Source organism: Perognathus longimembris, chromosome 10, assembly GCF_023159225.1.
Source record: "Perognathus longimembris pacificus isolate PPM17 chromosome 10, ASM2315922v1, whole genome shotgun sequence".
NCBI classification, from domain to species: Eukaryota; Metazoa; Chordata; class Mammalia; order Rodentia; family Heteromyidae; genus Perognathus; species Perognathus longimembris.
In genome coordinates this window covers 53,927,592-53,955,448 of record NC_063170.1, presented here as the reverse complement: position 1 = coordinate 53,955,448, position 27,857 = coordinate 53,927,592, and the positions used below count along the sequence as shown (strand labels likewise).

The 27,857-nt window shown below is 41.6% G+C and overlaps 1 protein-coding gene across 3 annotated transcripts in view; it reads left to right on the top strand.

Moving 5' to 3' along the window:
- The window catches only part of Adamts9 (ADAM metallopeptidase with thrombospondin type 1 motif 9), a 148,078-nt gene that overhangs the window by 27,238 nt on the left and 92,983 nt on the right, over positions 1–27,857 (top strand). For all 3 annotated transcript variants that reach the window (XM_048356091.1, XM_048356090.1, XM_048356092.1), the window contains 10 exons: positions 1,441–1,481; positions 1,607–1,712; positions 6,878–7,024; positions 8,153–8,294; positions 10,223–10,327; positions 15,227–15,372; positions 23,472–23,653; positions 23,745–23,881; positions 25,257–25,374; positions 25,616–25,711. In XM_048356091.1, coding sequence (XP_048212048.1) covers positions 1,441–1,481; positions 1,607–1,712; positions 6,878–7,024; positions 8,153–8,294; positions 10,223–10,327; positions 15,227–15,372; positions 23,472–23,653; positions 23,745–23,881; positions 25,257–25,374; positions 25,616–25,711 — 1,220 coding nt within the window. The remainder of the gene's footprint in view (positions 1–1,440; positions 1,482–1,606; positions 1,713–6,877; positions 7,025–8,152; positions 8,295–10,222; positions 10,328–15,226; positions 15,373–23,471; positions 23,654–23,744; positions 23,882–25,256; positions 25,375–25,615; positions 25,712–27,857) is intronic.

Sequence of the window (27,857 nt, the reverse complement as noted above, 5' to 3'; positions counted from 1 at the left end):
ATGTGAGCCACAACTCCACTTCCAGCTTTTTGGTGGTTAATTGGAAACGAATGTTCTGCTTAGACTGGTTTTGAACCTCGAGACTGAGATCTGAGCCTCAAGAGTAGTTAGGAGTATAGACGTGAGACACTAGCAGCCAGCAGAAGCAGATAATTCTTTGTCCTGGAGACTGCTCTGAATGTTTCAGTGTGCTGCCTAGCATCCCTAGCCTCTGCTTCCTGACATATAGCACTCCCTTCTCCATGGCGACAGCCACTCATGTTTCCAGACACTGCCAAATGTCCTCCTATGGGAGCAGGGAGGAGGGAGATAGACATAGAGAAGCTCCCTGGCTGAGAACCTGTATTATCTGGGTGTCAGGTAAGGACTTGATGTATTATGCAAGCCTGAGAGTACAGACGCTTACCCAGCTGGGCAGCTGCTGCTCTTCTCAAGCTGGTTTTTGTCACATAGGATCTGAGCCTAGTGTTGTAAGCTTGTGGGATTTTATTTTGCAAGAAGTCAGATATCGGGAATTTTTAAACTTGTGAAATCTCCCAAGTTTTAAATGACAACTTTAGTTTCAAACAATTTTTTTTTTCAATTTTGCAAGGCACCAGACACTCACTGGTGGCTCACACTTATAATCCTAGCTACTCAGGAGGCTGAGCTCAAAAACAGCCAGGGCAGAAAAGTTCCTGAGGCTCATATCTCCAATGAACCTCCAAAATGCTGTAAGTGCAGCTGTGGCTCACATGGTAGAGCACCAGCCTTGACTGAAAAGGCTAAGGAATTATACTCAGACCCTGAATTCAAGCACCATTACCAGTATGCATGTATGTGCACGCGCACATGCTCACACACACTTGTACAAACCAACAAAGAGGGCTATACCCTTAATATTCTCCTCATAGTGGCTCTGATCTGGATAAAAACATTTTTGTCTTTTTATTGTTTTTCTACTCCATGTTGGGGATTGAACTCCAGGGCCTTTCCTGGTCTAGTGCATGTACTCTACCACTGAGCTACAATATCTAGTTTACCATTCACTCCTCAATAAACTTAAGTGCAAAGTATTTAGTGCCTTAGAATGACTTACTTATTCCTGGGGAATAAGTAAGAGAGTCCTGGTGGGAGAAGTTTCTAGTTGCTCTGGGGCTACACAAAGCAGTAGCAACAAACGTGTTAACTCAGTGCTTCCTGAACTTTATTGGGCTGCCAAACCCAAGCTTTGTTAGTTTGCTTTTAGGGATATCTCTCCCTGAAAGGTGTGCTGTTAGGAGGGCCTAGAAGACTTGGAATTTGGGGTTGGAGGTGGGGATCAGTTGGTAGAGCATAGCTAATGAGCGAAAGTGGCAGGTACCAAGTTCAATTCCCAGTCAAATCTAAAAATAAAAAAAGAGAAGCATTTTCTTTTATTGTATCTGTTGTTGTCAAAGCCAATATCTGCTTTGCTTTCAGACAGGACATCTGCAGAGCCCATGATAAATGTGATACTCTAGGTGAGTCCTGGATTCATGTCCTCTTGTGGCTAAAACTACTTATTACCATTTATTATTCTAAGCCACAATTGCTTTTCAAAGTAAATCCTTGCTTTGTTTTGCTTCCCTCCCCCCGCTTCTAATAGGTCTTGCTGAACTTGGAACCATTTGTGACCCCTACCGAAGCTGTTCCATTAGTGAAGACAGTGGGCTGAGTACAGCATTTACAATCGCCCATGAGCTTGGCCACGTGTAAGTTCCCATTCCATAATTGCATGCAATTCACTGCCGTGTCACACTTTTGTTCCTTTGCCTCAGTGACTTTGATTTGGCCTTTAGTGCTTCCCAACTCATGGTGGATTTTACAGGGTTGGAAGTTTTGAGCCTGCTGGGCAGAAATGACATTGCATATAAGTACCGTGACTGTGCACCCTCCACAGCCAGAGCTTGTGTGTGCCTGTGGTTTGACTGCATGCAGAGTCTAATAATATTCTCGTTTCCTACTCAGAATGGAAGGAATGGGGCCTTTCCCTTCCTTCCTCTGAGGTTGGAGAGCTTTCTTGGTTCAACATCTTGGTCTAGGAGGGTCTTACAACATTGTCCTGGTCCACAGACTTTTCAGAAACCCAAGTCCTTCCTGATTTAAGTCATTTGTGGCTGTACTTTGGACATTTAGCATGTGGAAATAGTAATAGCCTTTGATTGAAAATGAGCTAGGATTCAGAGGAGTCATTTTCTAATTACATGACTAAGTGGCAATTATGAAATGGCGTTTCCATTTGTTCTTTAGAGACAGAACAGGGTTAGAAGATGAGGCAAATTAGTGCACATTTATTAGAAATTCTGATTTAGGGGCTGTTACTTTCCAAAATTATTAAAATACTTTATTTTAAAAATAGTATTGTCAACAGATAGTACAATATAGCATTATATCAATTTGTATGTCTGATGTTAACTTTCTTCAGAGCCAATAATTATCCATGAAGCAAGGATTTTCATTTAAATATTTTTTGAAGGCCCCTTATAATTCTTACTAGACACACAGCAATATACATATGCTCTCCTGGCTAGCCCTACACCAAGTGTCTCCAATTCACTTCCACAAGTAATGGACATATTTTTTAAAGGACTTTTGAACCCTATTTTAAGATCATACTCCTTTTCCAAAGGGAGTATTGTTAGATGCCCAGCATTTAGAAAGTAGAAGAGCCAAGGCTTTTGAAATAGCAGTTTTTTTTGAGCCAGAGCTCTCTAGTTGACATCTTCTTGTACTTTGTGATTCCTGAGGCACTTTTGTGAGATGCAGACTCCTTAAAGAGCACCCTGGTTCTCTCTTTAGCTCCTTTGCCCATTTCCTAATTGGTTTATTGGGCTTGGAGGGGCTTAGTTTTTTGAGTTCTCTGTAGATGACAGATATTAGGCCTTTGTCTGTTGCTGTGCTGGTAAAGATCCTTTCCCATATCATTGGCTGTCTTTCTGTTTTGGTGGCTATGTCCTTAGCTGTGCAGAAACTTTTTAATTTGTAGTAGTCCCATTTGTCGAGTCTCTCCCCTATTTGTTGTGCCCCTGGGACTATATTCAGGAAGTTCCTTCCTGTGCCTATAAGTTCTAGCGTCTTTCCTACTCTGTCCTTCAGTAGTTTCAAGGATTCAGGTCTGATATTGAGGTCCTTGATCCATTTTGAGTTGATCTTGGTGCATGGTGATAGGCTTGGGTCTACTTTGAGTTTTCTGCATATAGCTGCCCACTTCTCCCAGCACCAGTAGTTGAAGAGGCTATGTTTATTCCAGTGTATGTCTTTAGCTCCTTTGTCGAATATCAGCTGACTGTAAGAGTGCGGTTTTATTTCTGGATCTTCAATTCTAATCCATTGGTCTTCCGATCTGTTTTTTTTTTTTTTTTTTTTTTGGCCAGTCCTGGGCCTTGGACTCAGGGCCTGAGCACTGTCCCTGGCTTCTTCCCGCTCAAGGCTAGCACTCTGCCACTTGAGCCACAGCGCCGCTTTTGGCCGTTTTCTGTATATGTGGTGCTGGGGAATCGAACCTAGGGCCTTGTGTATCCGAGGCAGGCACTCTTGCCACTAGGCTATATCCCCAGCCCTCTGATCTGTTTTTATACCAATACCAGGCTGTTTTTGTTATGATGGTCCGGTAGTAGAGCTTGAAGTCTGGTATTGTGATACCTCCTGCACTGCTTTTTTTGCCTAGAATTGCTTTGGCTATTCTAGGTCTTTTGCTGTTCCATGTGAATTTATGGATTGCTTTCTCTATTTCAGTGAAGAATGTGACTGGGATTTTGATAGGGATTGCATTGAATTTGTATAACAATTTGGGCAATATGGCCATTTTCACTATATTGATTCTGCCTACCCATGAGCATGGGAGGTCTTTCCATCTACAGGAACTACTATTGTTAACAAAGTCTATAAAGGCATAATCTACACCAAACCTGTGCTTTTCCTTGTGTAAATTTTTCTTCTCTAAATTACTTATAATACTTGATGCCATGTATATGCTATGTAAAGTTGTTATATATATAAAGAATATAAAGTACATATATAATATATACTAAGGAATATACATATTAAAGAATAATAACAAGAAAAAACTTTACATGTTTAAACACTTTTGTTTGCATGACAGTACTGGGGTTTGAACTCATGCCCTTGATCTTCCCAGGCAAGATACTTTATCACCTGAGCCACATCCTCACCCTTTTTGCTTTAGTTGTTGATCACATAAAGTCACTCATTATGCTTTGACTAGTCTGGACCATGATCCTCCTATTTATGCTTCCCATGTATTTAGAATGACAGGTCCAGATTTTATTGCTTGAGATTGGGATCTCATGAGCTTTTAGCCCAGGCTGGCCTCAAACTTTGATCTTCCCAATCTCTGCCTTCATTATAGCTACGATTGCAGGCATGAGCCACTTGTCCAGTTATACACCGCTTTGGTTTTCTTTTTCCATTAACATTTCCTGTCTGTGGCTGGTAGAATCTGCAGATTTGTGACCTACAATTGCAATGGGCCAGTTCTATTCATCGGGCCAAAAAGATATGAAATGCAGCAAAGCATGTAAAGCCTGACACACGCTTCTTGGCTCATGCTGAAAAGTCTTGATTATTGTTGAGGAAGTGTTAAACATATATTGTTATTTCACCCCTGCAATGACCAAATGTGCCTGACATTTGAATGAAAAGCAGTTTTCTACTTATGCACATGATGGAATAAAGTAGATTTTTTTTAACCAAGTCATAGTGAGGTAAATAATAAAACTAGCTCTTTTGCACTATAGGGAGACAAGCTTAAGCGGGAATTCTCCACTTGTCTGGGTTAGGATGGGCTCTGCACTGACTGTGTCCAGGGGAATAGAGACCAGGACAGTAGTTCTGTTAAGGAATAGACTCTTTAGGCATACAAAAGCGAGTTCAACAGACCAGTATTTTCCATCTGTATTGGCAAATTGTGAGGAGTCTGCATTTTTTTAAAGAACCCCCCCCCAACCCAAAATAAATTAGTAGAACAGATTCATGGATTCTTTTCCCAGCCCTTCCTTTATTCCTGGGTTCCTCTATCCCACGTGCTTACAGAAAGGGGATTCCTCACTGGCTTCTTAATGGATCCTGTACTTCAGGTTTGTGATCGGCATCTTTTATCTTCCTGGGAGAGATAAGATGACCTTTCTGAACTAGTCTCCTGATAGATAGGTCTGAGAATGTCATGTGGGTCATAGAATTGATGTTTGGGGGTTGAAGAAATACTAGTATTATTTTCCCACCTCCCCTGGGGAAGACAAGAATGGAAGGAACATGTGAATTCTGCGGCCAAGTTCCCACCCAGAACGTTGGCAGTTCGCTCTCACCCTCTCACAGGCAGTAGTTCAAGAATCCTTTCATCTCTGACTTTTCAGGAGGCCGGTACCCATCCACAGGCAGTGGTATGAAGCTTGAAGCTCTTTGCCATCTCTGCATGAAGCCAGCTGAGTTGGCTGACTTGGCATGCCGCTGGCTTCCAGCATCACTGTCTTTAGTGACTTGTTGCCCGTGTGCTTTGCATACTTTCTAATGCTATGCCTATGCAGGTGTGTCATTTGTGAACCTGATCCAAAAGGGAGGTGCCAAGACCCATAGTGGGCCTTTTATTACAAAGCTTTTGGCTGCAGTTTTTGACACTGACCGATTCCATATTCACAGCAGCATCACAACCTGCCAAGTTCTTGACTGTATAAGTGGCTCTGTAATCGATTATTAGGAGTTCCTGCACCAGGCACCGGTAGCTCATGCCTGTAACCCTAACTACGAGGTAGAGATCTTCGGATCATTCTGTTGGATGCTAGCATGGGCAGGAAAGTCGATGAGACTCTTGTCTCCAATTATCCACCAAAAAGCTGAAGTGGTGGAGCACCAGCCTTGAGTAGAAATAGCTAAGTGACAGCTCGGGCCCTGAGTTCAAGCCTGACTAGTGTGTCTGTCTGTCTGTCTGTCTGTCTCTCTCTCTCTCACACACACACACGAATTCCAGTTGCTGTTACTATTCTAGCATCGGCCCCAGAATATTCAGAACCTCTATAATTCCAAAACGTTTACTTAAACTAAATAAATAGCCAAGTACCTATATGTTTAATCTACTAAATAGGATTCTTCCCATTAAACTGGGCAGCAATTCTGTTGTATTACATATTTTATCTTGAATTATCTTCAGTTCTATTCTGTGCATCCAGATTGAGGATCTTGTCTACAGGGCAGTATCCAGTTGAAGCTTTTTTCTTTTGGATATGTTCTTTTTTTAAAAAAATTTTTTTTCTTTACTATCAAAATGCTGTGTAGAAGGGTTACAGTTTCATATGTAAGACAGTGTGTACATTTCTTACCCAACTTGTTACCTCCTCCCTCATTTTTCCTCTGCCTTCCTCCCTCCCTATTTCCCCTCCATGAATTGTACGGTTGGTTCACACCATATAGTTTTGTAAGTATTGCTGTTGCATTGGTTTGTCTTTTTATCCTTTGTCTCTTGATTTTGATGTCCCCCATCCCTTCCCTAGTTCCAACATACGTATATACAATATCCAGGGTACCAAAATACAGTGACATCAGGGGTAAAACCATGGGAAAGAGAGACAAAAGAAAAAGGGCATAATTTCACATGGTATGGTTGAAAATAATAGCAATGATAAACATAGACTCTGTGGTCTCCCTTATTGGGAATAATTAGTATATGTCTAGGATAATCCTAGCAGAAGATCACAATAGCTCCATAGCGATGTCCGTACGAACACATAAGATGATGCTAAGTGAACTGAACTCCAAGTAATGGAAACAAGTGGTTTATCATTGGATACATTCTTGAAGCTGCCATCCTCATAGAATGTTTCCTTGGCATTTATGGACATTCTCCTCATTGTCTTCTTGACTTTAGGTTTAACATGCCTCATGATGACAACAATAAATGTAAGGAAGAAGGTGTTAAGAGCCCCCAGCATGTCATGGCGCCAACACTGAACTTCAACACCAACCCCTGGATGTGGTCCAAGTGCAGTCGGAAATATATCACCGAGTTTTTAGAGTAAGACTTGAACTTTGTTTTAGCACTTTAGTTCTAGTGTCTGGCCTACATGGAGTGAACCACTTGTGGGAAACAGCATTCCTTCTGAGTTGTTAATTTTGTTGACATTCCTTGGCATAGGGCAAGAAAAAAAAATCCTCCCCTATCTGTATCATTCATATCCTGGACAGTGTTTGAAAGATTACAGACTTAACTGACACCAAGTTTGAGGTCTTGGTGGGAGTGGGGAGATGCTGTAGAATTTGGATAAAGTTTGCAGCTTGTTCAGATCCTGGGAGAGTAGAGGGTCCATGAATGCAATGCTGTGAAGAAAGCCATAAATACTTAGACACTTGTCACCTAGTCGTTTCTGCTTGGAAAGGGGTAGAATAGTGAGAAGATCCGAAAGGACCCCAAAGGACATTATCTGGGTGGATAGAACTTGCAGTAGACCTCATATGGCTGAACTGAAGACGGGTCCCTCTTTCTAGCTCTCTCCGTCTTTCCTTTTCCTCTCTTATTTTGGGTAAAGCTTCTGGCAAGGACGGAATTACATTACACAGGTGATGTAATTTATTGTTCTGCTTACCCAGAACTATGGAAGGTGAAGCCATTGTCCCAAGTCATTGGGTATACATTTCTGTAACTGCAGAGAAGAGAGAGTTTTAGTAAGGAGGATTCATCAGGTGTGGATTTTCCAGTTGGGAATGGGGGAGTTGCTGTCTTTCTTTCTATGCAGGTGTTGTGAGTCACTGATTTGCTCCTTGATTCATTGCTTCAGCAAACATTTACTAAACACCTGTGGTTATGGGCCAGTACTTTGATAAAAGAGACGTTATCTGGGCCCCTAAGAAGCTTACAGTCTATGGGGAAACATAGCCAACTCTAAACTGATAATTACCCTTCCAAATATGACAGTGCTCTACTAGATTTGTATTTCTTTCTGGCAATGGTATATGCATAGCTTGTGGTTCTGCAGATGAGTTGCCACATGCATACCCACAGCTTCTGGATTGATCTTAGGGAAAGAACAAAGCAAAGGTCACAAAGGGACAGCCCTGGCTAACCATTATGTCGGTGGGGTGGCCTCACATGTATGGAGCCTTTGATTGTTTCTGTGCTTACCGCTTGTGTGTTTCTCTTCCGCAGTACTGGGTATGGCGAGTGTTTGCTTAACGAACCTGAATCCAGACCCTACCCTTTGCCTCCCCAACTGCCAGGCCTCCTTTACAACGTGAATAAACAATGTGAATTGATTTTTGGACCAGGCTCTCAGGTGTGCCCCTACATGGTAAGTGTGTGGGCTCTTTCTGCCTTGATCTGGTGATTCTAGATTTCTTTGTGCTCCACGTTTTCTATTGGACTCCCTCTCTCCTATAAACTACTCTTACAAACTACCCAATGTGAAAGGGAAGTGGATTACTAATGGAGCTGTGCTTAGGATGCCAGGATACATACCACATGGCTCAAGGCCCTAGAGTTTTCCCTATTTCTTTCACTCCTTGCTTATGACAACTGGAAGGTGAGAGCTCATCAGGATTTTTGCATTTATAAGTGAGATCCAGAAAGATGGTAGTCACAGAACTCAGCTCTCCTCTCTCCCTGTCTTCATTCCTGTGCTTGACTTGTCCCAGTGATCTGAATTATAGGGACTCTGAGTAGGGAATGATGGGGGAAACCTGGCTTCTCGTGGTTGTATCCTGTGACCGCCAGAAGGCTTCAGGCCACATCTGGTGGGTGCTCAGCTGGCTGGGTGAGGGGCGTGGGCATGCTGGTGCCCAGAATGTTTGGCTGTGGTACAGTTATCAGTTTGTGGCTGGACGGAACTGTGCTGCCATGGTGCCCCATTCAATGCCATCAGAGCTCCGATTCCTTTACAGAGATTTCATGATATATTGGCAAGTATAGGAATCTCATGCAAATCATTTTTTGAGTAACTTTATCATAATATTTATTTCTTTGTTACTCATGAGAGCAAAAAATTAAGTGTCATTGAAATGTGCAACTGAAGATAGGCTAAGCAAACTTTGGTGTCTCTACTTAGCAGGTAAAATGACCTACATCTGGGAACATGATTCTTATGTCATTTTAAGAACTGAATAAATGGTTTTATATTGTTTGTTGTCAACTGTAACAAGAGGGGAAAATCTGCAGAAAAGATCAAATAGCTTGAGACTAATTGTTTTAAATGGACTTTAGTACCTTCTCAACTTTTTGTTTATCATGAGTATTAGTTTAATTATTAACTACCTTTTAAAAGTACACCCTGAAAGAGCTGAAGGAGGTCAACTGTGATAAATCTTAATAAACAATATACAGAAGAAGAAAGCTGATTGCAACATGTATGAGAATAGCACTGTTTATAGGAAGCTTCAATGTTGGGTAGTCTTGGGTAGATTTGGATGCATTTCTGTAAGCATAGGGGAAGATAACTGTTGGGACACAGTCACTTCTGGGGAGAAGAGAATGAGGAAGGGACCCAGGATATGCATACTAGGCTTTTAGCTCACGTGTGAAATTGACTTCTCTTGGTTGGGTACAAAGGTATCCATTATGTTAATTTAAAAAAATTGTAGCCAGGCATTGGTGGCTCACATCTAGCTATTCAAGAAGCTGAGATCTGAGGATCACAGTTAGAAACCAACTCAAGCAGAAAATTCCTTGAGACTCTGATCTCCAGTTAACCACCAAAAAGCTAGAAGTGGAGTTGTCACTCAAGAGATTATTACTATTATAAAATATTATGTAGCACTAGCTTGAGCACAAAAAAGTAGGGATGGCACATAGGTCCTGAGCTAAGGCAAACAATACCAACACACACACACACACACACACACACACACACACACACACACACACACAGAGAGAGAGAGAGAGAGAGAGAGAAAGAGAGAGAGAGAAATTCAAACCACACCCTAGCTGAATTACACCCTAACTGAAAACCTGAGCTCAAAGCACATACTTCCAGTGTGGTGTTGAACATGTTCTATCTCAGTTTCTCATCTGTCACATGGGAGGTACTAACAGGGTCCTGTGGTACTGGGCATGCCCGGATGCTCAGCAATTCCCCTTTTATAACCTCTGAATGTTCATGGCAGTGTGCCTTGGGACTGCTCTTCCTGTCCTTTGGAATATTGCATCGTTTATCATACTGTGTTCTCGCCTTGATCGTCATCTTAATCACATTGTTTCCCGATGTCTTTCACCTAAATTGAGCAGATGCAGTGTAGACGGCTGTGGTGTAATAATGTGGATGGAGCAAACAAAGGCTGCCGGACTCAACACACACCCTGGGCTGATGGAACCGAGTGTGAGCCTGGAAAGGCAAGTAGCGCTCTGCTCTGTCCTTCTGTTCAGGGGCAGAGTATGCATGACCTAGCTTGAGGATCAGAAGTGATATTAACACAGAAAGTAAGTCAGTCACTTTTACAATGCAGGTTATTTGAGGAAAAGAGTTGGCTGATAATTAAAAATCATGAAACATAGGTTATGGCAGAATTCTTCTAACAGATATGTACCTGTCATGTTACTTCCATTTTTATTTTTTTTTACGACTTTAGACTCTACTTAGGACTGTCTCTGATTTTAACATTTCTAAAATTTCAATGTATTTCTCAAGGTTTGGGTACATTTCATGTATTTCTTTTTCTTCTCTTTTGCATGTGGCATTGGCAAGCTATTATAATATGAAGGGAGTGTCTTAGAAGCAAGTAAATGCAGATATACAGTACACGCACTACATTCATTACTGTTTTACCAGGCTCTCACCAGCTATGTTGTTTCCTCTAAAGAGCTATGATGTCACCTGGGACATTTCCAAGTCCAGGTTCTCATGATCTGGTGACAATGGTTCCCACTGATCTGTTAATAACTAAACAAACTCTGCTGCTTGTGGGGGCCCAATGATAACAGGGTCCCACACACCTACGGGTATGATTAACTTAACCTCCTGCCCCAGAGGTGCATAGGAAACAGCGGTGGTATGTCAGTGATGTCATTATCATTTGGCCCTCTCCCCTCAATTTCACTGACAAACGTTTTAGATATAAATACTGAGTTTTTTAATTCATAAGGATAATGGCTTTTACTAATGATATAGTTCCTGGACTGATGTTTCTGGCATTCTAGTTATCTGTCTATCTCTGTATATAATATCTAATTATCTCTCTTTACCTATTAAGAATTCCTCAGCCAATCCTGGTACATAGAAAAATCTAGAGATGTGCTTACTTCCACTTTTCACAAAAGAAATCAAAGGGAAGGAGCTTTGGGGGTGATACCCGAGGGGAGGGGAACCTTCGGAGAGCTTGCAGAGGGCCTGTCTTGTGGGATTGGGTACAGCCAGAGCGGGAGGCTGAGAGCATCCCCACAGACGTGCTGCCAGCAGTTTTAGAAAAGCACCGGTGCCAAGAAAAGAATAGGTGCATTCTTAATTGTATTTTAGAAAAGTGGCCATGTCTAACAGCTTTTATGAAAAATCTTACAGGCGTGGGTGTATGTAAATGCTGTGAAGTGTGCAGTTTTTAGATGCCAAAAGGAATGGTTATGTTGGCCTAGAAATTCTTTGCAGCCTTTTTCTGTTGCTTTCATAGAATTGGCAGTCTGAATCTTTGCTATCTTAGCTATATGAGACTCACTTCTCTCTCTCTTTCTCTTTCTGTTTCTCCCTCTCTCTTCCCTTCTCTTCCTTTCTCTCTCTTTCTTTCTTTCTCTTCTTTCTACCAGACTTCTGGAGCAGTAAGCTATCTCTCCTGACACAAAGTTATTTTAATGACTGACTCCACTCATGTGTCTTCATTATCTCCATTCTCTTGTTAAGCCCATTCATGTTTTCATTCCTGACTTGTTTCTGAAGTTTGAAACTCTTTGGGTTTAAGCCCCATTAAAATAAATTGACCTCCAAGTCCTGCTTCTGACCTCTTAAAAACATTCACTTCTGTAAAACATCAGCTAAATGGCTTTGGACACTTAAAAAGCTTGGTTTTATTTGGGGTGTTGCTCCAAAAACCTTCAAATAATGGCTGTTCTCAGGTAGAGTTAAGGGTTTATCATAGGTGTGTGCTAAAATAAGTGAAATTGGCACAAATGTCCCCATCTGCAGCTTGTTGTGGAAACAGTATGCCATTTTACCCCTCCTATCTACTTTCTGGATGGGGGCGGAGGGACTCAAACAGTTACTTCCCTTATTTATTGGGGGTGTTTACTCCTGTTTGAACATGCATGAATAGTGAGAGTGCTAGGAAAGATTTCATTTGCAGACTGGCTTTTAATCTGAAGTTTTCTTTTAGAGAGGGACTGTGGGTATGTTTGGGCCCAGTGCTGAATGGTGACAGGTGATAAACTTCTGTCCTTGCCTCTTTCTATGGTTCTTGATGGTGATTAATGAAAAGAATGGTTACTCTGGAGTTGTATCTTGAGTGGAGGTAAAATTTGTAAAGCAGGGAGATCAGGAGACTCAAGTGGGAAGTTAGCAGCAGGGGTAAGTGTATTTGCAGGAAGCATCTTGTTATTAAAAATCAACCAAAGGGGGCTGGGAATATGGCCTAGTGGTAAAGTGCTTGCCTCACATACATGAAGCCCTGGATTCAATTCCTCGGCACCACATATATAGAAAAGGCCAGAAGTGGTGCTGTGGCTCAAGTGGTAGAGTGCTGGCCTTGAGGAAAAAAAAAAGATGCCAGGGACAGTGCTCAGGCCCTGAGTGCAAGCCCCAGGAATGGCCAAAAAAAAAAAAAAATCGACCAATAGTTGTAAGCAGCTCTCTTCCCCTTGCAGAATTAAAAAAGAATAGTCCTTGGTAGAGTAAAATTTGAAGCTGGATTTGGGCAGTTGCATATTACTTGGAAATTTTGTGCAGGTCAGGTCCAGTTTATTATAGTATAAACAATTTGACTCTTTGCCAGACATAGAAAACTAGTACAACAGCTAGGATATGCACAAAGTTCTATGGCAGGTGGATAAAGTTACGAGAGACCAGGTGTGAATGTGTGAATGTGGATATATGAGTGTGTTGGTACTGGACTTGAACTCAGGGCCTGGGTGCTATCCCTTAGCACGTTCACTGAAGGCTAGCACTCTACCAATTAAGTCATGGCTCCACTTCCAGATGTTTTGGTTGCTAATTGGAGATAATAGTCTCATGAACCTACCTGCCTGGGCTAGCTTTGAACTTCAGTCCTCAAGTCTCTGCCTCCTTAGTAGCCAGGAATACAGATGTGATCCACTGGTACCTGGCTTCACAGAGTTCATTTTTGCAAGAGCTGCCATTGAAGCTAGACTTGCCTACTGTTAACCTTTGTCCTCCTCGATGAGCTTAGTGCCAGATGACCACAGAACCCGAAATGTCATTGTGACTTGAGATGTACGCAAGTGTACATAGGTTCTGAAGACTTAGAATGAACAAACAAGGGTCTGAATTGGGTTTTTGTTTTGTTTTGTTTTGTTTTTTACCACTGTGATTCCAGTCAGCTCTTAGCCACTGTGGATGCTGCTATGTTTATTCCTATGCATTCACGTTCATACCTAGGATAAAGCTTAATTTACAAATTAGGCACAGTAGGAGACTAAGATAACAAATAGTAAAATGAAATAATGACAATAATGTCATGTGGTAAACATTATCTAGAACTTATACATGGTTTATATCCAAGGTATGTAATGTCATATTTTCTTTGCCTAGGGGGCTGTAGCATGGATCCAAGGAGACTGCTGTAATCATATTTTTTTCTATTACTTTTATGTAGAAATAATAGTGTTTCAGATCTACTGGGATAGACAAAATAGATGGGGCTTGAACCCAGGTCCTTACACTTGCCAGGCAGGTGCTCTAACACCTCTTAAAGTTTTTTCACCTGTTTTTTTTGTTTTTTGTTTTTGTAGTACTGGGATTGAGTCTCAGAGCGGACCTCATGCTTGCTGGGCAGGTATCCTCTAGCCCAGGCTTTTTAACTTTTAAAATGTGGCTTCTAGAAATTCTTAAATATGTATGTGGCTCATGGTACATCTGTGCTAAGTGAGGGGGTGCAGCTGACATCATTGCTCTGTTTCATTTGCATGCATGTATCTCCTAGCAAATGGGGATAAACATTGCAGAGATGATGTAAAATGATTGGTCAAGAGGCAGATGGCCATGCCTCAACCCGTATTACATGGGTACCAAGTTGTCCCAGCTGCCAGTACAGGATCTTTAAGCTTTAGCCAAACATCCCAGGGAAAGGGCTCATCCTCAGACTGTGGAAGAAGAGAGCAGAGGCCAGGATAGCTAGAGAAAGCTTGATTGGACTCTATGTAACTGACCACTGTTATTTTCTTGGGAGGGCTAGCTTTTCCCAGCTACCCCTTTACCTGCCTCTTGTTTATGTCTTTGTCCTGGCCCGCCCCACCCGACTCAGGCCCTCTCCTCTATCCTTCATTGCTCTACTTCAGAGATCTAAGTAAGCCATGGGGCATCGCCCTCCTGCGGCCACTGAGGCCTCTCTTCCTTTGTTCTTGACCAGTGACCTCTGCTTTATGTCAGAGCTTCCCACTCCAACAATGGCAGGAGGTCAGAATGGATTTCTCTACTCCCTGTCCTTCTGAGGTGTATTTATTTCTTTGTTTGATTTGATTTGATTATTTTTAAACATCAACTCCTTCTTCCTGCTCCAGATTAGGGAATCTGAAACCATGAAAACAACAAGAAAAAAAGTAATAAAATTTAGGGCTTTTCCTTGAGCTTGATCCTAAGTGCTTTCTTGGAGTGAGTTCATAGCAATCACATTACTCGCTTACTCTATTTTTTTTCTTCTTCTCTCCTATTTAATTAAAATTGAGTTTTCTTAATCATGGGGGAGTAATAAAACATTATATTTTACCAGGCTTGTAATATCTCTAGGCCTTGTTAATGGGGATTGGCACTGCAAATTCTGTAACTCATTTGGGCCCTGTCCACAACCCATCAGCCCATTTTCCAAGTTGGCAGAGTAATGGAACAGCTTAAAGTTAACCATTGAAGTCATCCTGTTGTTTGAAACCAATCACTTTTTTTTAGTAAAGTATCAATAAAGATATAGCTTAAAGGTCAATAAACATGAGATTACAAGCCCTATGGTGCCATTACTCTTGCAAATGGTGGGTGGCCAGCATCTGAAAGAGAGGAAACAATAAGGTATGTTTAAGAGGATGTTAGGTCCTACTCTGACTCAGCACCAAGCTTTTCCTCACTGTTCCCCTTATTAAATACAGCACTGCAAGTTTGGATCTTGTGTTCCCAAAGAAATGGATGTCCCTGCGACGGATGGATCCTGGGGAGGTTGGAGTCCCTTTGGTTCCTGCTCCAGAACATGCGGAGGTGGAATCAAGACAGCTATCAGAGAGTGCAACAGGCCTGAGTAAGTCCCCCCTGGTGTCTGTCCTTCCTGTGCGGCAGGAGGCCGGGCACACTGCAAAGGTTATCTAGACTCATGGACCCAATGCTCCATTCCCAAGGGTCTCCATTCTCCGGTACTATTTCTTTTGCCATCCTTTGCAATTAAACGTGTCTGCCACACGGTTCAAAGTTTTGTGTGTAGAGCAGCTGAGAAGTATAGTTTAAGGGAACCTAATGGAATATTTAAGAAGTAAAAGTAAGTAGCGGTTTGTACAGCAAGTTCTCAAACTTATCAGAGGACCTTCATAGGCTGGGTAGCCCAAGAATAGAATAGAAATAAAATGACTTCCATTCTTCTTCGTAGAGTAGAAATGGTGTCTTTCATTGCTGTGGTTATATTTGTGTTTGTGATTTTTTTTTTTTTTGAGGAGGACTCTCACTGTGATGGTCAATTTGATCCCAAACTTTATAGTTCAAGAGATCATCTGGCCTCTGCCTCCTAGTTAGCTGGGACTGTAGGTACTTGGCACCATGCTAGGTACCCAACAACTATTTTGTAAGACCCCAGCTGCTTTGGGATTATGAAACATGAGTTCATGTAGCAGGATCTTTTTTTTTTTTTAACAGTATAGATTAGGATTACAAACACTATTGTTACTTAGAAAAAAAAGCAAGCCACTGAAGTAATGATGAGATAAGTTAGCACCATGCACTAGGACGCAGTATATAATACAGGGGATGTATAATAGAGTGGTGCAGGAGCTTCTTAGATCAGCTTGCGTTCAGTAGAGTGAAAAGAGTCTGATGTTGACATCTGTTCTCTACAAGAAAAATCTGAATTATGTAATCCAAAAGAACACAACTATAGAAAAGTTGTTTGCAAACCCTGGTCTACATAAATGCTTTATAATACAACTCACAAATGATCAATTTAATTTGGCTTTGTTCACAGTCTAATTTATATTATCCAACCAATCTTTATCTCTATAAAGACAACTATAAAGAGCCACGAGACATAGACTGGTCTATAAAATCAATATGGTAACTGTAGATAAAAATGAAGACAGATCAGATGTTTCTAGATAGTAACATTTCGTATTAGCTCTTTTTTGTAATAGGTGCACACATAAAAGTTTACAATATTTAAAAAAATTGAGATCATGGGGCTGGGAATATGGCCTAGTGGCAAAAGTGCTTGTCTCATATACATGAAGCCCTGGGTTCGATTCCTCAGCACCACATATATAGAAAATGGCCAGAAGTGGCACTGTGGCTCATGTGGCAGAATGCTAGCCTTGAGCAAAAAGAAAACAGGGATAGTGCTCAGGCCCTGAGTTCAAGCCCCATGACTGGCCAAAAAAAAAAAAAAAAGAGATCATTATTCCTACTCCCTCAAAATAATTAGATGTGTGTGTCATTTTAGAGCTTTGTTAAAAATACATGTGTATATATACATATATGTGTGTGTATATATATATACATATATATGATTGTGAACAAAATAGGTATTGCATGAAAGAAGCATCACATGATTTAAAATAAGATTCATCTTACTCTTAAAACTCAACAGTATATCCTATGGGTATATTGTTGAGCTATTTAAAATTCAAATATACGTGTGTATTGTTGAACTTTAAATCAACGTTTTAAATCTCACAAAAGAGAGGATTTTTTTACAAGTGGAAATCGATCCAAACTGACTGGTATCTGCATTGATTAAAACTGTTACTTCGTAAGTGCCTTATTTCAAGTTACAGACACTTTGGAATATATATTTTTTTTTAAATTTTGATTTGAGAATATAGCATTCAAAAGATACCTTGAGCTATTATTTTCATCTTGGGTTTTTGAGGGTTTCTTTTTTTCCCTCCCACTAAGTCTTAGAGCAATGCTAGAAGTAAAGTAGAAAGAGATAAATCACTCCATAATTGGCATGGCTAGACAAAGAAAATCACCCAGTGTGAAGTTCTGGGCAAAAAGGGTTTTGAGCTTCAAAGTGAAACAAAGGTCCTAGCATTCAGAAGTTAAGAACTGATCATTAAAGACCTCAATTAGAGGTCCTTGTCCTTGCTGTTTGCTGTGGGAGGTTTAAAAAAAACACACACACACAAAAACAAAACCCCTTCTACCTAGTTGAGTGTCAGCACTGACATCATTCTATTAAAGCTCCTCCAGGCATTTGCACTTCAGGATGCCCCTGTTAATTGAGGAAGGAGCCTGACTGTCTCTCAACACTGTGGTTACAATAGAAGTGAGGGGAGCCAGTTTGAAAAGTGAAAGGGGACTTAGAATGGGGGAAATCAGGTCCAGATATCTTGGGGTGAAAGTTTGTACAGAGAGAGATTCTCGGAGCAGATGGCTCATTATGTGGGAAGTGGCAATGCCCACTGCCATGCCTCTCACGAAGGTGAGGGCGCAGTCCCCTCTTCCTGGGTAGATGCCCTTCCTCACCCTGGCGAGCCTTCAAATACAACGTCAAGCTCCATTTCTAGGACTCAAGGTAGTAGATCTGTGTGGGAACACTGGATTGTTGTGTTGTGTTTGTTTTGTTATTCATAATAAGATATAATCTGACAATGTGTTTAGGTAGCATTCAGACCCCTTCCCCCTCTTTTTGGCCAATCCTGGGGCTTTAACTCTGGGTCTGGGCACTGTCCCTGGGTTCCTTTTTGCTCAAGGCTAGCACTCTACCACTTAAGTAAGCCACAGCGCCACTTCCAGCTTTTTCTGTGATTAGTTGGAGATGAGAGTCTCACAGATTTTTCCTGCTCGATCTGGCTTTGAACTATGATCCTCAGACCTCAGCCTCCTGAGTAGCTTTACAGGAGCTACTGGTGCCTAGCCGATTCAGACATTTTTATGCTATAGTTTTAGGATTTTCTCTTTCCAATCAGAAGCCAAAAATATGAGTAGCTTCGGTGTAGCTGTTTCTGTCAGCAATGACCAAGCTGTTGTAGAAACAGTATTCTTTCTAATTTTGTACCCCTACCCCATTTTTGGTCTGCACTAGGTCATTGTAGTTGAAATGTGATACTGTCTAGGTAAAGGCCCTAACAGTGTGCCTCTGAATTACTGTTTTACTTTTTAATCTCAAGGTTCTTTTTTGTTGCTTGCTTGTTTTTGACAGTAATAGGGATTGAACTCGGGACCTCAAATTTGCCAAGCAGGTGCTCTGTCATGTGAGCCATACTTCTGACTCCATTTTTTTTTTTTTTTAGTTTTTGAAATAGAGTCTCACTTTATGCCTTGGACCAGCCTGGACTATGAGTCTCCTACTTGTGTTTCCCCATGTCACTGGGATGACAGGCATGCACTACTGTGCCCAGCCACTGTGCTTCTCCTGTCTCTGGGTTAATAAGCACAAGCCACAAAGGCCAGCCATTGTTTGAAGAAGAACCTTGTGAATTTTTATGCCTGGTCTAGACTTGAACCACAATTTACCCATCTCTTCCTCCCAAGCAGCTAGACTTGAGCCATTGGGTCCAGCCCTAAATCTCAGAGGCAATCTATGCTCTTCAGATAAGATGATCACACATCCTGGTTTGCAAGGAGAATCCTAGTTTATCTCTGTTCCCTTAGAGATATTATTAATAGCTGCCATTTTTGGTCTCAAAGTGTCATTGATTAGACAGGTCATCACATGGTCTTCTAATTGATAAGCATGAGCGTAAATTTTAAATTAGGGGCTGGGGATATGGCCTAGTAGCAAGAGTGCTTGCCTCGAACACATGAAGCCCTAGGTTCGATTCCCCAGTACCACATATACAGAAAACAGCCAGAAGTGGCGCTGTGGCTCAAGTGGCAGAGTGCTAGCCTTGAGCAAAAAGAGGCCAGGGACAGTGCTCAGGCCCAGAGTCCAAGGCCCAGGACTGGCAAAAAAAAAAAAAAAAAAAAAAAATTAAATTAGGGAACATCAGAAACATAAGTTGGAAAATCAGAAGATGAATTATTGAGCCATTGGGCCTTAGTACTTTTAGTTTGAGATCAGAATTTAGCTTTGAGGTTTCTGTAGCTTAAACAAAAACACTTTATGGAACTGTTAAGCTACAAAAAAGAAAAGCATAACAATATCTTAGGAAAGGCAGAAGATTTCCTTCTTCTGATGCTCTTATTTTGCTTTTAAACTAGGAGAGAGGTAAAACTTTCAAATAACATTTCTCATGTAGACTCTCCTAATAGCAACTATTTATGAAGTTTTACTTAACAAGAATATTTAAGACATATGTCTATTTCATCACCCCAAAAAGCAAATTTTATTTTTGGCAGTGAAAGTATAGCACTTTTTTTTGAAAAATGACTTTGAATTTCGATGAACTTATTTTGTGAGTTTCAAAATAGTTATTTGTTTTCAAAATCGGTTCTTGTGGAAGAACCTTCATTAATACAGAAGTAAGGTATCCAGCCCCACACATTGCTTCATTTGGAAGGCTCACTGAAGACAGGCTGGAAAAACTCTTTCCTCCCCATCTAATCCTGAGATTCCTTGCCAGCATTCCCTGCCGAAGCCATGAGACTCCTTTTCTAAACCTTCTGGCGTAGGAAGCACACTATCTTCTGGGGCTACCTCTTGTGGCAATAGAAATTGCTTGTACTAGCCTAAAATCTGCCTACCTTAGCCCACTATAAATATACATGAAGGCCAAACACAGATGGTTCATGCCAGTTAGCTAGCTTCTTAGAAGGAGGCTAAGACATGGACAAGCCAAGTCCAAGAGACTTCATCTGCAATGAACCAGCCAAAAGGCCAGGCTGGAGCTGTTTCTTAAGACACGTGGTTATTCCTCTACTAACAAGAAAAGTGAGCAAACTTGAGGCCCTGACTTTAAGCCCCTGTATTAGCACCCATAAACAGACAAGCAAATGAAGAAGGGAGTATTTCTCTTCAAACCCATTTGCAGGCCAAAGTTTATTCCATAAGGGCAGAGGATATCTGTAGTGATCTTTACAAAATGTTCTTATAGCTTTGTCTCTGTCTTCCTCTGTGAGCTAACTGCTTGTATGATAGGTGCTTGAAAGGAAGATCCAACTTGGTGGAACATAATAGTAATTAACCTAGCCATGTCCTCATATCCTTCTCATCCTGATTTGGCCTGCATTGCCTTTAAAAGATTTTTATTCATTGGAAATTATGGTTAATATTCTTTAAAGCTGAATTTCCTATAATTTTCATTTTTGGCCTACATGGAAAAGACAGTCCTCTCCAACTAAATTATTAAATTGTGAGATTAATATTTTTTCATGCCAAAAAGGCAAGTCCATTTGGCCAAAGCTTTTCCTATTACACAGAGCATAAAGTCAAGCAAACCACATTTTCTAGACAGAAGAAGGGCCATCCAGAGCAAAAGGGCACATTTACATTCATTAAAGTCATATGAATAATTAAGGAAGAAATTATAACCTTTTCCATAAAGTACAGCAAGAGAAGTTAGGGATTGTGATATAGAAAGAGACCTGTATGAAGAGCAACAGCCCCAGTAGTTCTAGCATCATCCTTCCTTACACACAGGGAAACTGAAGCCCAGTGAGCCCAAGCCCTTTCCCCAGGCTGCACCATTTTGAAGTGGGAGGGTTAGGATTCACACCCTTTGTTTCTAACATCCATGTTTATAACCCTCTTTACTCATGCCTCTTACGCATGTACTTTGGTTTTCATGCTGGTTACTGGTACTTGATCTCAGAGCCATTTGTTTTTGCTTGGTACACAACTGGCAAGCTGCCAGCTTTTGCTTGATTACTTGGAGATACGTCTCTCAGATCTGTCTACCTGGGCTGACTTCAAACCACGATCCTCATATTTGATCCTCTTGAGTAGCTAGGATTATAGGCATGAGCCACTGGCACTTGGCTCATAGGTACACTGTTTAATGTGTCATTTAGTGAAAAACATTTACAGAAATAAATAAATCACAGAATGCTTTCCACAGTCAGAGCAAGCAAGGTAGAAAGTGTTTCCTTCTGGGAAAGCCACTTAGTAATAACAGCTATCTGTAGTTTGAATATCTGCTGCATTTGATCAGTTTCAAAAATTTCCTGGGACTCCTTATATAAGAAAGTCAAAACAAATTAACTTAATTATTTTCAAAGAGAATGAAACATAAGATACTTCTGGGCAATAAATAAATGATCCATCCAATGTACACAGTTGTATATTTCATAAGAGTCCATAATGATGATTTCTCCCTCAGAAAAAATAGAAGGGGGTACTCTTATAGGATATTTAAAACAAATTTGACCTGAGCCAGGTGTATGGTCCTGATGAGCTATTCATATGTGTTCGTGATAAGGAGAAAAGGATTTGCTATCCAAGGAACCCAGGCTGTGTTTCTCAATGGCTCCTAAGAAGAACCAGGCCAGACCACCCCACCACCCTTGGATAATGTAGGAAAAAAAGAGCATCAGCAACTTGGGTTCCAGTCTTGACTCTGCTCTTTCACTAGCTGTGTGATGTTGGGGAAAGTCCTTACCTTCTCTGAGCTTCCTGTTGCTTGATAGAAAAGTACCCCATCTACCCTATTCTTAGACAAGAAATGGAAGAATTCTGGCAAGTCAAATGCACAATGCAGATACAAACCACATGTCTGTAATTGTACTTAATGGGGAAGCAACTGGACACAGGCACTCCTGTTGTTACCTGCCATTGGGCATTTCTAGCTGTAGCCTACTTTGTGAGAAATAATGGCAGAGGTTACCAGCCTCTATAAGCTCCTCTATAACCTGGCAAGTTTTGCAGGGGCTCAGCACTCAGAGAGCCAGGAAGCTTACCCAGAGTCACCAGCTTGTACCAGCAACATCCATGTTCTTACCCTCACTCTGCACATCTTGGATTAAGGAGCACATTCGTAGCAGAGTCAGGACAAGCCTCCTCGGGCAGTTCTTCATGAGACCTGAATTCCCTGTGGGAGCATTTGAGAGTGCCTTGTTAAGTTCAGAGTTGGTGCTCAAACCACCTGGAGGGCAAAATCAGATTCCATTGTGAATCTCTGGTGAGTTGAGCCAGCTGCTGACTGCTGGTGGAGGTATTGTATCCTTTGCTCTCTGGGTCACATCTGGAATGGCGGGAATAAGTTTTCAGTCATGCTTCACAAGGTGCACGCCATACTCGGGTCAAATGAAGGTAAAGGAACTCATCCATGTGCTTGCTCCTCCTCCTAGTGAGTCAGTCAAATTATGGCGACATGCCCTTTATTCCATTTTATTTGTAGAACAAAACAAAACAAAACAATGGTTGTCAGGAGAGAGGATGGGGAGGGTTGATGGAGGGGAGGGGAGGGCGTATGTTTTTCCTCGGTCTCCCCAGAGTGTAAATCAAAATGCAGATGGTAGATAGAGAGCTGGCCAACTACTCAGCAGATACTTATCAGATTCTGTGACATAGTCCTCCCACCCACATCCAGCCTTTCAGGGTGATGTCTAGTTTGCCTGTGAAGACTAGAGCACAAAGGGCTGACATAGAATCACTAGGGAAAGGGCACCTGTTGAAGTATTAGTCAGGCATGGGTGGCTCATGCCTATAACCCTAGCTATTCAGGACTTCTATACTTAGGGATCATGATTCGAATCCAGCCGAAGCAAAAAAAGTCTATGGGACTCTGATCTCCAATTAACCACCGAGAAAGCTGGAAGTAGAAGTGGAGTTGTGTCTAGAGTGGTAGAGTGCTAGTCTTAAGTGAAAAAGCTAAAAGAATGTGTCCAAGCCCTGATTTCCAGCTCTGCTGTGGTACTACTAATACTACTACTAATAATCATAATACAATCTACACTGAAAAAAAAATGGAAGGACTGGAAATGTCTAAGAGAAAGATAGACAAGAAGTTTAATCTTAGAGACTCAGGCTTTGTGTTTGCTACATGTAATGACATACCCTGGTATCTGGTCCTCCAGACAGCCTTATAAGCTTTTGGCATCCCATGTCACAGACAGGTGTTACAGCTTGCAAAGGTTAAGTGACTTGCCCCCGGTTTATTCTTTATATTGTTGAAGGCAGAATGCAAACTCAGAATCAGAGCTCACCCCCCCACCCCCTTCACTGGCCAACTCAAATTTGCTTCCCTAGAAAATAGCAAGTCTTGAGGGAGGAGGTGACCCTTATCATACAGTGTGTATGTTTTTACTTTGCCTCAGGCCAAAAAATGGTGGCAAGTACTGTGTGGGGCGGAGAATGAAGTTTAAGTCCTGCAACACGGAGCCCTGTCTGAAGCAGAAGAGTGATTTCCGAGATGAACAGTGTGCTCACTTCGATGGCAAGCATTTTAACATCAATGGTCTGCTCCCGAACGTGCGCTGGGTCCCTAAGTACAGCGGAAGTAAGTGGTTCTGGGCTAGTGCCCGTGGTTGGCAGGCGGGCTCTGGCTCCAGGCAAAGAAGTCACAGGGGTGTCATGTTTCTCCTCTCTAGTTTTGATGAAGGATCGGTGCAAGTTGTTCTGCAGAGTGGCAGGGAACACAGCCTACTATCAGCTCCGAGACAGAGTGGTTGATGGGACTCCCTGTGGGCAGGACACAAACGATATCTGTGTGCAAGGCCTTTGCCGGGTAAGTCCCACATGCTGTTTCCTTCCGGCTGTCAGGCTGAGGTTTGTGGCTTCCTTGACAGCATAGCAGCTGTTGTTCTCCATGAGCCATCTCCTGGGCAGTAGTTCAAAAGTGTGTTCTCTGGACCATTCCCATTAGACCACTGATTCTGATGCATCCTTATGCCAAAGCCTGAGAACCGCTGCCCTAGGTTTTCCCTGGACCTTGTCAATCTCTGCGGGGCTCTGCACAGACCTTCCCCTTGACAATTTATACCAGTTCACACTCAAAGTCCTTTACTGTAACCTGAGCATCGAAGGTTCATCCCAAATGCTTCCTGGCAGCACATTTTTCTAGAATGAATAGCTGTGTTCCAGAAAGATGTCAGGAGAAAGAGTTGACATCACTCACTATTTCTCTTGGTGCTTGTGTGTTGTTCTTGGAAGTTGTTCTTGGAAGGCTAAATGGAGAAACTGCTGGCTCAGCTTGGTATCTGAGCAGTCATTTCTTGAGGGTTTGAAACCACTGTCAGAAATCCTTGATAACCCAGCCAGATGCTGAGTTAATGCATATGTTTCTTAAAGCCCAATTGGAATTCCTCATCTGTCAGATTTGATTGTAAGAGCACCCTTGCCAGCTAGTTCCATGATGTAGACTCCCTTCTGGACGTAGTCCATGGAAACACCTTGAGTTTCTTTTGAAAGATGAGTTCCATTTGCACAATGGAACAAAAGACACAGGAATATGGGTTTTTCCCAGCTTCTCTGAGAACGCTCTTCTACTTTAAACCCGTGTGTGTGGAAAGTTCCAGACCATGCTTTGGCCCTGTATGCAGAAGTAATATGTTAACACGGTGGATTTCACATCAAATCAAATTTTCTACCCTTGCTTGGAAAACTGGAAAATGTCAACACTGAGCTCCTGGTTGTAAATGTCATTCCTACCCTGAAGTGTTCAGTGGCTTTTCCCTTAAGATGGGCACAAAGTCTTTAATTAGATACAGCCCTTCCCACCACCTCCTGCCTTCCCCCCCCCCCCCATTCCTGAGCATTTTTTTCCCTCATTGACTCTGCTTATTTGTAGACTAGCATGTCTCAAACTTTAATCTCTACTGTCATCACTTGGGGGAACTTGTTAAAAATGCCAACCTAGACTCAGTGATGCTGGGTGGGTCTCAAGAGTCTCCATTTATAACAGCATCATGATGGTGACAATCCAAGGACAGCATTATAAATGGCAGGCTGTAGACAGTATGAATTTTCAATCATGGCTAGCTTGAATGGGGTACCATGTCCTTGTCATTTCAGATACACATCATGGAAAGAAATGCATTACTTGCCATTTTATGATTTCTTTGATGCTTACCGTGTATTTCACATGTTTTCTTTTTTAAAAGCAAGCTGGATGTGATCATGTTTTAAACTCAAAAGCCCGGAGAGATAAATGCGGGGTTTGTGGTGGCGATAATTCTTCATGCAAAACAGTGGCAGGAATATTTAATTCCGTGCATTATGGTAAGAATCTGTTCCAAAGAACCAAGAGAAAAGAAAAGTTTCAGAATGATTAACTTGTTATCATACATACAAGTATTAATGTCAGGTGTAAAATCAGCCCTGTTGTGGGACATTATCCATCTGACCATACGGCCCCTAATAGCAAGAATCATGTGTCCTTTTTGCTGCCCCCATTTTATTCTGCTCTCAGAGGAAGTGACCCTTAAATAGAATGGTCAATTTCTGCTGAATTTTTTTCCAGGTTACAACACTGTGGTTCGAATCCCCGCTGGTGCTACAAGTATCGATGTGCGACAGCACAGTTTCTCAGGGAAATCTGAGGATGACAACTATTTAGGTGAGGTGTCATGCCAGGCCATTTGCAGGAATTTTGGGTTTCTTCCTGGAATCATGGATGCCTGCCCCTCCCTCCTTCCCTCTCTCCCTCCCTCCCTCCCTTCCTCCTTCCTCTTGAAAATGGCGAATGTCTTTTCCTGAAAGAAGTAGATCTTACAATTGATTTATTATTTTTTTGCACTCATTGAGACACCCCCAGAATATGGACTCCAGGGTTAAGTAGTTGTTGCAATTCAAAGCAAGGGGATCTGCGCTTGCGCTCTCTCTCTCTCTCTCTGTCTCTATCTCTCTCATTTTATAAAATAGAATGGCTCCAAGTCAAATTGTGAAAGTACTTACCCTCTAAATTTAGCAGGAAATTATGACTCTCATTGAATCTCTCTAAAGAACCTGTCCTGTGGGTGATTTGCAAAAGTGTTATTAGCAGTACTCGTTGATTGAAATTTTATGTTATCAGCTCTGACTGGTAGCAAATCCCTGGTAAGCCCATTCAATATTTTAGCATTCCTGGTCAGTTCTAAAATTCTATAATGGCACACAATTTTTCCCCTCAGGTCATTGCTAGAACAGCCAATTATTTTTAAAAAAAAACAGATTCTTCATTTTTCTCTCTGGGATTAATTCATGTCTGTTACTTATATTTAACAACATAATGAGTTTGTATCTCTTCCTTATATGGAACCATAACTCACCCAAGATTTTTAGCAGTTTCCCCAGCCCAGTCCTACTTCACTTTCTTCATCTCTAAATTGCCTTAAGTGATCATTGAATTTACTCCCCCACTCCTTAGAAGAGGGGCATAGGCAATAATGGAATGATTGAACAAGATTCAGCTGGTGACTTTGGAAAGCTAGATACCTCATGGCCTAGCCACAGCTTCTACTTAGATCCAGAAGAAATCAGGCCAGTCTTGCTGGGAAGTTTTTCTTTTATTTATTAAGAAAGTAATGTACTTTCTGTTTTACAATACTATCCAGACAGGAACTCTATTCATCAGAATACAGCTTCTGTAGAAGTTTAATCCAGGCATTTGGACATGCTGAGCTAGTTAATGAGTATTTTTTAATCAAATGAGAGCCTGTATCTGTGTTTTGAAATGTCTGCATGAACTTGTGCATTGATAAACAGTGATCCTATAGCCAAGCCTGCTGATCATACTTACTTATACATGACTCATATTAGAGCATTTTCTGCTGTGGATTGCCATTAGTTCATTTACTCACTCATTCAATATGTGATAGCATAACTTGAAGCACAATAATTTTTTTTAAAAACAATGAATTTAATTCAGTGGAAAAAACTTTCTACCTTGTTATGGGAGGAAATAAATAAGACATAATAGCTGAGTAGGGAACTCTATGCTGTTAGAAGGTGGGAGAGGTATTAGATATCGGAACCGTGGAAGGAGAGCTGAGATAGCAAGGGTGGATGTGGTGGGAATGGTGGCATTGAAGTGTTGGAAGTGGAGAGAGAAAATGGGCTGTCTTGGGGAAGAGTATTCCTGGTAGACAGAAGGCCTATGCAAGTCATTTGCAGCCCTAGAGCCTGTGTGGATTGTGTGATGAGCAGAGGGAAGCCGGTGTGGTGTGGTAGGATGGATGAGGAGTACTCCTAGGTTGGGTTCAGCAAGTAGCAGGACTAGACCAGATAAGGCCATGTAACTATTGTAAAGACTTAAGCCTTAATTCTGAGAGACACAGGAAGCTACCGGTGGTGTTTTTTTGCCAAGGGATATCATGATAAAAGCCATATTTATAGTTCTGGCCATTAGGTCGGTACAGATGTGTGAGGAGTGGTTAATGTAGAGCACTAACCCTGGTCAGGAAATTATTTCAAGACTCTAAGGGCTAGAACAGAAGAAACTCAAGTATAGAATGACTGCCTGGCAAGCACAAGATAAGTTCAAATCTCAGTGCCACCAAAAAGGAAAAAAGGAAAAGGGAAACAAGAAGGCCAGGTATGGAAATGCATACCTATAATCCCTGATACAGGAGGATAGAGCTACACAGGAGGCAGAGGGAAGACTGTAGTCTGAGCATGGCCCTGATCGATGCTCCAGACCCTACCTGAAACATAAGCAAAGCAAAATGGGCTGGGTTGCCTCTCAAGTGGTGATGTGTCTGCTGACCAAATGTAAGGCCATGAGT